Source organism: Pseudophryne corroboree, unplaced genomic scaffold (genome assembly GCF_028390025.1).
Source record: "Pseudophryne corroboree isolate aPseCor3 unplaced genomic scaffold, aPseCor3.hap2 scaffold_283, whole genome shotgun sequence".
Lineage (NCBI taxonomy): Eukaryota > Metazoa > Chordata > Amphibia > Anura > Myobatrachidae > Pseudophryne > Pseudophryne corroboree.
Genome location: NW_026969494.1, coordinates 372,395 through 385,215, shown reverse-complemented (window position 1 = coordinate 385,215; position 12,821 = coordinate 372,395). Strand labels below are relative to the sequence as shown.

The following is a 12,821-nucleotide window of genomic DNA, read 5'->3' as shown; positions in this document are numbered from 1 at the left end:
TGTGTGGTCTGAGCAGAACACTGGTGATGCTATTAGTGGGAGTTAGTGGCACATTTTATCATATTCCCTCTCTATGCTTCCTTAGTAAGTTATATAACCTGTACCCTCAGTCACGTTGCAGTATCTGATATGTGACAATGGGGGACCTGTATGGCACATATGTGACAATAATAAAACATATAACCTATGTAGCCATATTCTCTTTGCCAGTGTGGCTCTGTATATCAGAACATTAATAAATGTTTTTTTTCAGTATATTATAGCTGTCATTTTAAACACTGATATTTTTTTACAAGGGGTTGTACAATTGTAGTATTTTAAAACCACAACATACTGACCAAACTACTAGACATGCCAGCTTACAATTAGTAGAATACACAGTAATTAATGAAAACCAAATATTATTTTTAGACTTTTATTTTAATATTTCTGAAAGATAATTGTGAAAACTGTAAATGATCTTCATGCTACATGAGACCATCACTAATTGCTGCATCTAACTTGTATTTTTCCTCGAATATTCAACTCTGGCCGTAGAATTATTGTGTAGCATTTGGGAATAAATATGCAGGCCAGGAGACCTGCACTAGAGGTCAGGATGGCAAATATCTCCACAGCCACTGTGTATTTACCTTTGGTCCTCAAATAGACTGGAATGAAGGTGACCCAGACACTGCAGAAGACTAACATGCTGAATGTTATGTGTTGAGCTTCATTAAACTGATCAGGCAGATTTCTAATTAAGAAGGCCAGTACAAAGCTACAGACAGCTAGGACTCCAATGTATCCAAGGGCAGTGTAGAATGCTGGGGTTGACCCTTCATTGCATTGTAATGTAGTCTTTCCAATTTCAGTCTGCGTATCTCTGTCCGGGAAAGGAGGAGACTGACTCAACCACAAGCTGCAAATTAAAACTTGGCTCACACAGCTCAGGAGGATAATAGCTTTAGGTAGTAGGAGCTTTGGCCACAATCTTAACTTGCTTTCAGGTTTGGTGGCTCTGAATGCCACTAAAACAGCAATGTTCTTGGCCAGAGTGGTGGAGACAGACACAGTGAAAATAACACAGAAAGTAACTTGTCTGAGGAGGCAGCTCAAGGCTGTTGGTTTGCCAGTAAAAATCAAGGTGCAGAGGAAGGAGAGCATAATAGAGATGAGTAGAATATAACTGAGATCTCTGTTACTGGCTTTGACTATTGGAGTGTCCCTGTGCTTTGTAAATATTCCCAGTACTATGGTGGTCATGATGAAGAAAACACCACTGCAAGTTACCAGTGTTATTCCCAAGGGCTCATTGACAGAGAGGAAACTGATAATTCTTGGAACACATCTATCACTCCTTTCATTAGGCCATTCATCTTGAGGACAAGTTAAACAACTTTTAGCATCTAAGAAACATAAAAAAATAAAATATCAGAGTTACAATTTTTTTTCTTACTTGATTTCTATCTCATCCTCCATATTCTCTCTTCATGCACTGACCAGGACTGTTACAGACCCAGCAGAATGTGGGTACTGTGGTGCACAGTAAAAAGTAGGCCTAGTCAGTAGAGCAAGAAGAGACAGGGAGAAGGTTTACTTCCATTTCCAAGTCCACTGGCCCTCACATCACACTCTTATCTACCCACTCATGGGTCCATTGTCACCTGCATGCTAGTGTCACTCATTAATTTTATCTGTGAGCCTCTGCTCACTGATGTAAGTCTGCTCTGGTCTCCCTTCTTTTATTTGTCTCAACATCTCCAGAATTGTGTGTGTATCTATCTATCTCTATCTTTACTCATGTGTCTCTGTCCCCCTCTCTCAATATGTGCACTGTGTACCTGTCCTCTCCATGTGCAGTGGCACATGTAGGAGGGTTTCTGAGTACACAGAAACACCCCCCTGATGGACCATATTTTTTTTACCTCAGCTGTCGTTTGATGGCCAGCAAATGTAGAATATAGACCCCCTCGTGTCTATATGCTACGATTCTTGGGTACTGTTAGGAGGGGGTGGAGCCAATGTGATGTGTTCTTATTAAATCACGTCATATTTGCTCCATCCCCTAACTCTGATCCATGAATCGCAGCATATAGACATGAGTGGCGTGGCTACAATTTCCTGACCATTTAAGCTGTGGGTGCTTAATGATGAAAGTGCCCCGGCCCACATTAATGACCTCCTGTTGCATCTTCTTCCATCAGGGCAGAGCAGTCTCCAAAAGTTCAGTAAGTGTACTGCATGTGTCTTGCGTGTGTTTGTCTGCATATGCATATGTATAAGTCAGAGGTTCTCAAACTTGGTCTTCGTGGGCCCACACAGTGCATGTTTTGCAGGTAACCCAGCAGGTGCACAGGTGTATTAATTACTCACTGACACATTTTAAAAGGTCCACAGGTGGAGCTGATTATTTCACTTGTGATTCTGTGAGTAGAGCTGCAAAACATGCACTGTGTGGGCCCACGAGGACCAAGTTTGAGAACCTGTGCTATAAGTGTTTAGTGTGTGTATGTGTGTAGGGGCAGAACTTGTGACTTGTGGATCCAGGTGCAAAAATATTATTTGGGCACCCGTCCTCCACCCAACCCAATTTACAATATGCCAAACGGGTGTGGATTATTAGATCTACACTAAAAAGGTCTACAGTAAATGGCTCTACCACTAATGGTAGACATGCATTAAGTCGACAGGGTCAAAAGATCAACAGGGTTAAAAGGTAGACATAGGATAGGTAGACTGTAGGAATGGTCTACAGGGTCAAAAGGTCAACATGGAAATGGTTGACACAAAAAAGTACACACCATTTTTATTTGAGGGTGTTTTGTCACTTTTCTGCCACAAATAAGCCCCAGCAGTGTACTGCGTCCCCTCGCATGGTTCGCCTCACTCACCATGCTTCGGGAAGGTTACTATTCCCAATCGTAGTCCACGTGGATGGTAAAGAATGAAAAAGTTGAAAAAAATGAAAAATAAACAAAAAAACTTGTGTCTACCATATATGTGTCGACCATTGTCATGACGGCCTTTTGACCCTGTTGACCTTTTACTCTGTTGACTTGTTGAACTGTCTACCTTTTACATGTTGACCTTGTGACCCTGCCAACCTTTTGACTCTATATCCCTAATGCATGTCTACCATTAGTGGTAGACCTATTGACTGTAGACCTTTTTAGTGTAGCTCTATTGTCAGGTACCATGCCACACGGCAGTGGGTAACAAGGAGAAGCAGTGGGTAACAGCATAAGACAGGAGGAGGGTAAGGGTGACTGGGAGAGGCAGGGAGTGTTAGGGGGAGGCTGTGGGTGACAGGGAGAGGGTGACAGGTAGAGGCAGTGGGTGACAGGGGTATAAGCATAATGTCTTGCGCTGTTTGTAGAACAGGCGGCATGTACCTTGGTGGGGGCAGGAACACAGCAGGCTCTGCTCTGTTTGGGAGAGGGCAGCCACCCCTTATGCTTTCCTCAGTTTGACACTCAGTCAAGCAGACTCTGACAGAGCCAGTTACACCAGATATGAGCTGCCTTTAATTCACAGACATCAATGAATCAGAAAAAATGCACATCTTTTAATTAGAGGCAGTATGTAGCTGTGATCATTAGCACTGAAAGGTGGCAAGACTCTTCTATCTGTCCAGCACACACAAGGTCAGCCCTGCATTCCTAAGGTCAGGTCGCTCAGGAAGTGGGGCCCACCCTGCTCTCTGCACTGGGACATTAATCTGACATTGCTAAAAATTGTCTGTGGGGGCCAGGGGATAACTCATTGCTGGTCTGTGCAGCAGTGGCCCCTTAGTCCTCAGGGCCCCCGTGCAATGCACCTGCTGCACCAATGGTAGTTCTAACTCTGTATGTGTGTGTATATGTGTGTGAAAGCCTTTATCAATGTTAATCTTAAGGAGGATTACATGTCTGGTAGATTTAGAATACAAGCAGCAGTATAAAGTACATTTTAACTAGAAGTGTTCAGAATCTTATGAGTGCTGTTATCTTCTACCCCATGCACATGAACACTATTTATTAAACCATTGAGTATGTGTGTATTTGTAATGTATATGTGTTTGCATTCTATGCATGTGTGTGTGTGTATATATATATATGTGTGTGTGTGTGTGTGTGTGTATGTATGTGTGTGTGTGTGTGTGTTCCATGGGTATATATACTGTATTTATGTGTATGTGTTTTGTATGTGTAGCTATGTGTTCTGAGTGTGTGTTTGTGTGTTCTATTTGTGTGTTTGTCTATATGTATGTGTTCTATGTAACCTGTAACATGTGTTTTATATTTATATGTGTGTGTTTGTGCGCGTACATAGACGGAAAACCCCCACTATGAATCCTGCATTTGCCCCTGATGTGTGCTATTATCTTCACCTCCATACAGTATGTGTTCCCATCCTCACATGTGTCTATGCCAGTGGTTTCTCAAACTACACTTGCAGGGGTGCCTTGCATTGGCCAATGTTATAGGTAAAACCAGTGCTGGTGGCATCCAATTACAAAATATGTGGACAAACAGAAGCAATTCTTGTCCCTCATTCCATAACGTACCCTAAGTATGGCATATAAGCAGAATTTACTTTACTTAATATTTCTTTCTAAATTTCTCAATAAGAAACTCTTGGCCTAAGGACAGTGACGTTTCTTGCGGCGAGCATGCCGTGCTGACGCACGGGGCATGCGCCATGGCACTTTCAATGCTCCAGGTGCTTCCCTTCCTCCCTGTCATTAGTACTCCACTTGGGGGCGGAGTGTCGCGGAATGACGCATTTGTGTCATGACATCACAATGCAATGCGTCATTTCATGAAACTCCACCCCTGAGCGGAGTACTAATGACAGGGAGGGGGAGCAGCGGAGCTGCTGGCAGGCTGGCAGGGCTGGTGCTGTACACACCCCTGGCAACTAGCACACACCCCTGGCAACTAGCACACACCCCTGGTAACTAGCACACACTCCTGGCATTACACACCCCTAACAACTAGCATTACACACCCCTGGCAGCTAGCATTACAAACCCCTGGCAACTAGCATTACAAACCCCTGGCATTACACACCCCTGAGCCCTGACAATAAGCATTACTTCTGTCAACAAGCATTACAGAACCCTGGCAACGATCATGACACCTGTCCCAGAGCATGAAACCCCTGGCAACGAGCATGGATCCTAGAACATAAAACCCCTGGCAATGAGCATGGCAATGAGCATTACACCAGCACGTAAAACCCTTGGCAACGAGAAGGACATTTAATAGTAATTAGAAGCTTTACTGTAGAGCATCACGGCCATTGCGATGTGTGGCATAATATGTTGCAGGGAGCATAATATGGTGCATCGGGTATTACTGTGTGGGGCTTAACATGGTGGATTTTTATTTTCCCTGTGGTGGCCGAGGTCTGTTGGTGCAGGGTCAAAAACTGGGGTGTAAGGTAGTCTTTTCAGGCGATACCACACCCATTTTAGCATGCAGCGGGAGCACGCACAAATTTATAACTCATATCTGGGGGGGGAAGAGCGCGTTTTTAATGTCGGAGGGGGGGCGCATTTTTAAATCTCGCACTGAGAGCCAAATTGGCTATAAACAGCCCTGCCTAAGGGTGCCGTGAAAAACATTCTAATACTCTAGGGCGCCGTGATTAAAAAAAGTTTGAGAACCACGGGTCTATGCACTTCACACCATAGGTTCCTCCAACCAACACCCCATATTTGTGTGTTCACATCCCTGTCTCCATTTTATGTATATGTCCCCCTCATTCTCCAAGCTTGTGTCTCTGTCTCTATTTCTGTATGCATTCTATTTACCCTATATAGTATGTGTTTCTTTCTGTTTGCTTGCCTACCAAATTGTTTCCAGTTTTGTGTTTTAAACTTTGTTACATCTTCATGTACAGTATATCCCCACATCCTATTCATCATTTTTGCTGAGAGCATGAAGAGTTGCATTATTATTTTACCAGTTTTGTTCATCATGCTCAAAACCTGATTAGTGCACGAGATAATGTGGTTTTGAAATACTATTTGTCAGGGATTTAGAATTGAAAACATTTCATGTCAATTTAACAAACAGACAAAATACTTATATCAGAGCAATACAGCTTTTTCTTTACTACTGTATCTGCAATAATGTTTTTTGAGCATATGGAAATGTAATACCTATTTAATAAGTATCACAGTGCCACAATGGTCCTGTTATCACTATCCAAGGATGGAAATAAATGGGAAAAAAATAGATTTTGATACTTTCAAAAGATTTTACTTTTTAAAACATTATTCATCAGATGTATTCTTTTTTATAAGGGAACTGAATAATCAAATCTGGGCTTTCAGTTTCACTGTGCATGCACTGCATGGTTGGCTCATGCCTTCACATACTTACTATGCTCATGTGCCCATGCTGATTTTTTGTCCATTAGGCAAAATTCTGAAAATTTTCTCCCAATTTTTGAAATTGTTTATTACCTTTTTTTACTTATGTGCTGAGCTGCTCATAAAAATCAAGCCTTTCCTGTGTGAAATGGCCCCAGGCAATGACTAATACAATGTATGGTGATCACAAGTATTTTTTCTGTGTTGTATGGTGGTCACCTGAATGCTTTCTTTATTGAATGGTGGTCCCTAGGGTTCTCCATCAATCAGGGGTGGATTTAGGGGTCTGGCTGCCCTTGGGCACAATATTGGCCACCCCCCATCACATCACTGCCTCCTTCATTTTGGGGCCAGTCTGGATACCTCAAGACCACCAAAGCAGCCCCAAACTCACCCCACTACCACCTCCTGGACTACAATCTGTTGTCCATTGTCCCACTCCTGTCAGTTGCCAAATAGAATATTTAAAAAAAAGTCATAATAACAAAAAAAAAATACAATCACCTTGCCTCACCAGCCTGGTGTGCCGACCCCCAGCAATCCATCATTGCCATTAATGGTATACCTGTTAGTAGGAAGCTTTCTGGATTGGATGGCGCTCAACTGAATGCTGTTTGTATTGAGTGGTGGTCATATGTGTGTACTCTTTATTTTATGGCAGTCACCATAATTCACCCACCATTGGCCCTGCTTGTAACCCTAGTGGGTAGGGCTATTGGTATGCTAAACCTTCTATTTACACTTATTTTAGTCCTACATATAACCACTTTTTAAATTATTCCAGTGGTTTTTCCCAGTGTGTCCCTGCTCTATCTTTAAATTATAAATTCAGAGTGATATATAAGTACAGTCTATAATATACAAAAGCACAACTCTAAGATTGGGACTACATAATTGCATCACTTTGGATCAAATTGCACTGTGAAATTTAATTTACGTGAAAGACTTTGGTAATTAACACTACTTTGGAAAGAAAGGGAACATGGATAAAATAGAGCCTCATTCTCAATGACCATAAGAAGGTCCACTCTAGCTTCCAGACTTGCTACACTCACTGTACATACAGTACTGTATTCAACATTGATCTCAACATTTTCCCAGTTAAACCTCAGGCTGCCCAGATTCAGATTCTAGATGGTTGAGTCATATCTACTGTACGCACCAGTCATGTTTGAGATCTCTCCTGCTGAACAAGGGACACAGTCATAGCAACAGACAGGTTCTCCTTTCCGAACAGATTTTCTGAATCCTGATTTACAGTTTTCTGTGCACACTGAACGGGGGTTCTACAAGAATAAAACATAGAATAATATTTATTTATTTTTTGTTTTACATTTCTTTTCATTAAGAGCCCAACTGTGTCTGCCAAATATTTGAAACTTACCTGTAAATGGGTCAAATATGACACTTACCTGACATCTGAGTGCTTCCATATGTGTGGTTTATACACAGTTATGATACATTCTGTTTTGTGAGATACAGTAATGGTTTGCAAATTCAGACAAATGTGCCAATGTGATTTTGGGACTAATTCAGACCTGATCGCAGCAGCAAATTGGTTAGCTAATGGGGAAAACCATGTGCACTGCAGGTGGGACAGATATAACATGCAGAGAGAGTTAGATTTAGGTGGGTTATATTGTTTCTGTGCAGGGTAAATACTGGCTGCTTTATTTTTACACTGCAATTTAGATCTCAGTTTGAACACACCCCACCCAAATCTATCTCTCTCTGTACATGTTATATCTGCCCCCCCCCCCCCCCATCCTCAGTGCACATGGTTTTGCCCATTAGCTGACAAATTTGCTACTGCGATCAGGTCCTTTGTCCTTTCATTAGTGACTAAACAACTAGTAGACAGAGCCGGATCAAGATCATGGGGGGCCCGGGGCACTTAAGACAGAGGGGCCCCTATTCAAGTGAAGTGTCTGTGTGGAAGTGTGTGTGTGGCAGTGTGTGTAAGCAGGTCACATACCAGCCACAGCCATGCGGCAATCAAACTGCTCTCCCGTCCCCAGCAACCGCACAGACAGCCGAGCGACGGCTCAGCTCTCCAATCATGTATGAGTGAAGCAGCCTGCCGCTCAGCCATTGGGGCAGCCTACTTCAGTCATACATTATTGGACAGCTGAGCTGTCGCTCAGCTGTCCTTTCTGTACGGCTGCCGCTGCAGTGCGGACGGGAGCGCAACACCACAGATCAGATCTGAAGAGAAATCCGATCTGTGGTGTGGCAGGGGTCCCTTTTGGAAAGGGGGCCCCGGGGTACGTATCCCTGGGACCCCCCCCCCCCCTTAATCCGGCTCTGTTAGTAGATATATCGGTTTATTAAATTGCTATCTACTAACACAGCATTTTTAACTATGATTGATTGCTTGTAAGCCTAACCATCTAATGTTTTTCCGGTTTGCATATGTCCTGCCTGTCCTGACCTCAGATTCAACTCTGATTTTAAACCTTTAATACATGACCTTGATCTGTGATCAAGCATCAGCCAAAGCATACATCAACCTGATTACTGACCCTCTTATTAGTGTAGTAAATGGTGCTGTATGTTCATGTTTTTCAAAATATTTGCATCTTGGGATAATACATTTGTATATCGGGATTTAACCAGTGTTATTAAAATGTACATAGGGGGTTATTTAGCTCGCAACGCGGAATAGCAAAAATTGCAATCAAGTGATTTTTGCTATTCTGCGCATGCGCCGTGACCGCTGTGCACATGTGTGCGCATATGTGCTATCGCAACCCTGAATGATGACGCGCTTTAAGTGACAGCCGGAGGGTGACGGGGGTGGGGTGGCAACAGACCATTGTGGAGGAGTGGTCCGTCCAACGCAGGTGCGACTGGACTGTTTTCATGGCAGCTGGGTGACATCACATACAGCTGCTTCGATGGGAACAATGGTGGCTAACCACCTGCATACGCGGCTACATGGGGTCATCCACAATTGCTGTGACCTCAATGTAAATTGCAATCACAGCTGGTGGCTGCCAGTTAGCATACTGTGCGGCCTTGCCATGCGATAGGTGCCACCCCCTCCCCGCATTCTGCAGAAGGGATTGCAGATTATACTTTTTAGCAGAATCTCCAATCCTTACCGAATTACCCCCATAGCCTATTGTAATACTGCAATCTGGCAACTTTGAATTTGGGAAAATTTGACTAGGTAACACAACTTGTCTTCTACAACACAGTCACATTTACAGTAATACTGATTTTGTTCAAACACATGCTTAGACTATACCCATGTGAGAGTTCTCTAATAATAAACGTATCTTTTGACTTTAGAATGGTAATACAGGTTGAGTATCCCTTATCAAAAATTCTAAATACCACATTTTTGTTTTCCCTACTGAGATAATGACATTGAGACAATGACATTTATATATATATATATATATATATATATATATATGTGTGTGTAATCAAAGAAATGGAGTCACTCCAGGTCTTTAAACTATAAAATCTTTAATAGGTGAAATCAAACAAACATCACAAAAAACAAAGTTTCGTGGCCCATAGCCCCTTTGTCAAGGTGTGTATAGTGCACGGTGAGATCATCTTACCTTATAAAGCCTATGTGCCCGTAAGTGAAGAGGAGCTTCGCCCGTGCCGTCCATTCTGTCGGGTGCCGGGGGACGTACGGCGTCACGCGGCCTCCCTCATCCCACGTTCCGCCTGTCTTCTTCCGGCATCCCGCAGCTATGACGTCATGATCGGGTCCGGGACGGTCACCATGGCGACCCGTGCCGCTCACCGATGCGCTACCGCGCCGGGCACTGCAGGGAAAATAATAGTGTGATAGTGATGGTGAAAAGAACATTACAAGTGCTATTTCAATGGAAATAAATACATGACTAACATGACCTAAAACACATTACGGGCACCTGTCTTATTCCTGGGTACATGGAAATGTTGCTGCATGCACATACTACTAGTTTGCTGGATTGTTGTACCATGCCTACGTGTTAAAAATTGCTGACAGGAGTGATTATCAGAACAGACGAAACAGGGGTAAAGGTACTAAAGGGGATGTGCCATGGGGAGCAGTGTCGCGCCAGCGTACGCAAATGTATATATGTTCAAGGAGGAGAAGAGACTATTCTTCGAAGATATGAACATAATGCAGCACATACTTCTATATTGTCGCTTTATAGATGACGTGTTTATGTTATGGACAGGGGGGGGCAACCTGTTCAAGACAGTGATGGATGACATCAACTCGAAAGCTGAGTACATAAAGTTTACATACCAGACTGACACTGCAAGTATGAATTACCTGGATGTAACAGTCAAGATCTCAAATAACAGGATCTCCACCGCATTGTATGCCAATCCAACAGATAAAAATATGTTATTGAGAGCTGATAGCCACCATCCAAAACCCCTAATCAGGGGTCTGCCAAGATCGCAGTTGATGAGAACAGCAAGGATCCATAGCGACCATGGTTCTTTGGATACAGAACTAAACAAAGTAGTAAAGAGATTCACAGAGCGGGGATATGATCCAATTAAGTTACAGGAACAAAAGAAAGAAGTCCTCAACCTCGAAAGGGACACTCTTCTGAAAAAATCAGTAAGGGACACTAAGGAACTTATCCCATGGATGAGTCAGTTTAGCACTTTCAGCCCAGTAGTCCAAAGAGCAACGAAAGCGCTATGGCCTATTGTGTCGACGGATAACAAATTAAGATGTTTTAAATCAAAAAGACCGATGACCTGCTTTATGAGAGGGAAGAACATCAAGGACTATATTGTACACTCGGATATCACAGGGTTTGAGACCAACCGCCATCCGAATTTTCTTACAAAATCACCAGTATGTTATAAGTGCCTGGGATGCACTACGTGCAAATCAATGGTAACAGGAAATATGTTCAAACACCCGAGTAAAGAACAAGCCTTTAGTATCCGCCATGTTCTGACTTGTACGACATCACACATAATCTACCTGATTACATGCCCTTGCGGGTTAGGATATGTAGGGAAGACCACCAGGGACTTGAGACAAAGGATGGCGTTACACAGATTGGCAATCACAGCAGCCATCAGAACCGGGAGATCAGACCAACCAGTTGCCCAACATTTTCTGGATAAACAACATCCTCTAAATGTGCTACAATATACAATCATTGATCACGTTCCTTGGAGTGCAAGAGAAGGAGATAGAAACGGGAAACTGTTGAACTTGGAAGCACGCTGGATGTTTAAACTGGAAACGATACGGCCAAAAGGGCTCAATGAACAGATCCTGTGGAACACATTGACTAAAAAATAGCTTTGATAAATAATACACATCTCCCGTGTGATTAGATATTGCACTTAGAGTTCTTTAGCTGGTTATTAATATATAGGGCTATGGGTCCTATTTGAGGTGGGACTTTACTATTGGTGACGGGCTATTCTCTGTTAACTACTGGTAGGACAGAGTCTCCTAGCCGAAAGAATGTACATGTGCGGACAGTATATTCCCTCATTTTTCAGTCTTCTACCCCCCCCTCCTCCCCTCCCCCCCCCTTTCCTCTCACCCTCCCCCCCCTTCCCCTCTTCTCCTTCCTTTGTCTCCTCCATTCCCCATCTCCTCTCTTACCCTGTCCGCATATCCATCTCTCTTTTAGGGGTATATGCAATTGCGGTCGAATTCCCGAAATTGTCGAATTTCGGGTAATTTTCGACCAAAAAAAAAATTCGCCTATGCAATTCAGGGCTTTCCGACCAAAAAACGGACTTTCAAAATTCGACTTTTTGAAATTCGAATTTTTGCAAATTTGACTTTTCTGCAATGATACAAGTGCTGCAATTCGACCGAAGCATATTCAATTCAAGTTTGGAAATTCGACAGCAGTGCTTTTAGACAGCAAATTCGTCATTTTCAATCCGCCACACTTTGGAGGGTGAAAACAAATAAAAAAAATTTAAACATGTTTTTTTTTGTGTTTTTTTTTTTGGGAATAGCAGATCTATTTATATTAGAAGGGATTAGGTACTTTTTTTTTTTTTTTTTGGAGGCACAAATATTATTTATATATTTTTTAAAATATTAATTTTTATTTATTTATATTTTTATTGCTGGAACGGTAAAATCCTAAAAAAAAATGGCGTGGGGTCCCCCCTCCAAAGCATAACCAGCCTCGGGCTCTTCGAGCTGGTCCTGGTTCTAAAAATGCGGGGGGAAAATTGACAGGGGATCCCCCGTATTTTTAAAACCAGCACCGGGCTCTGCGCCTGGTGCTGGTGCCAAAAATACGGGGGACAAAAAGAGTAGGGGTCCCCCGTATTTTTAACACCAGCATCGGGCTCCACTAGCTGGACAGATAATGCAACAGCCGGGGGTCACTTTTATGCCGTGCCCTGCGGCCGTGGCATTAAATATCCAACTAGTCACCCCTGGCCGGGGTACCCTGGGGGAGTGGGGACCCCTTCAATCAAGGGGTCACCCCCCCAGCCACCCAAGGGCCAGGGGTGAAGCCCG

General features: G+C 43.1%; 1 protein-coding gene across 1 annotated transcript; it reads right to left on the bottom strand.

Annotated features, from left to right (window-relative positions):
- Window positions 1–483: 483 nt before the first annotated feature.
- On the bottom strand, window positions 484–9,969 carry LOC135014601 (vomeronasal type-2 receptor 26-like). Its single transcript, XM_063952731.1, has 3 exons — window positions 9,916–9,969; window positions 7,506–7,629; window positions 484–1,388 (listed from the first exon to the last, which is right to left on the bottom strand). The coding sequence occupies exons 1-3, from the start codon at window positions 9,967–9,969 to the stop codon at window positions 484–486; spliced, it is 1,083 nt and encodes a 360-aa protein (XP_063808801.1).
- Window positions 9,970–12,821: the final 2,852 nt, after the last annotated feature.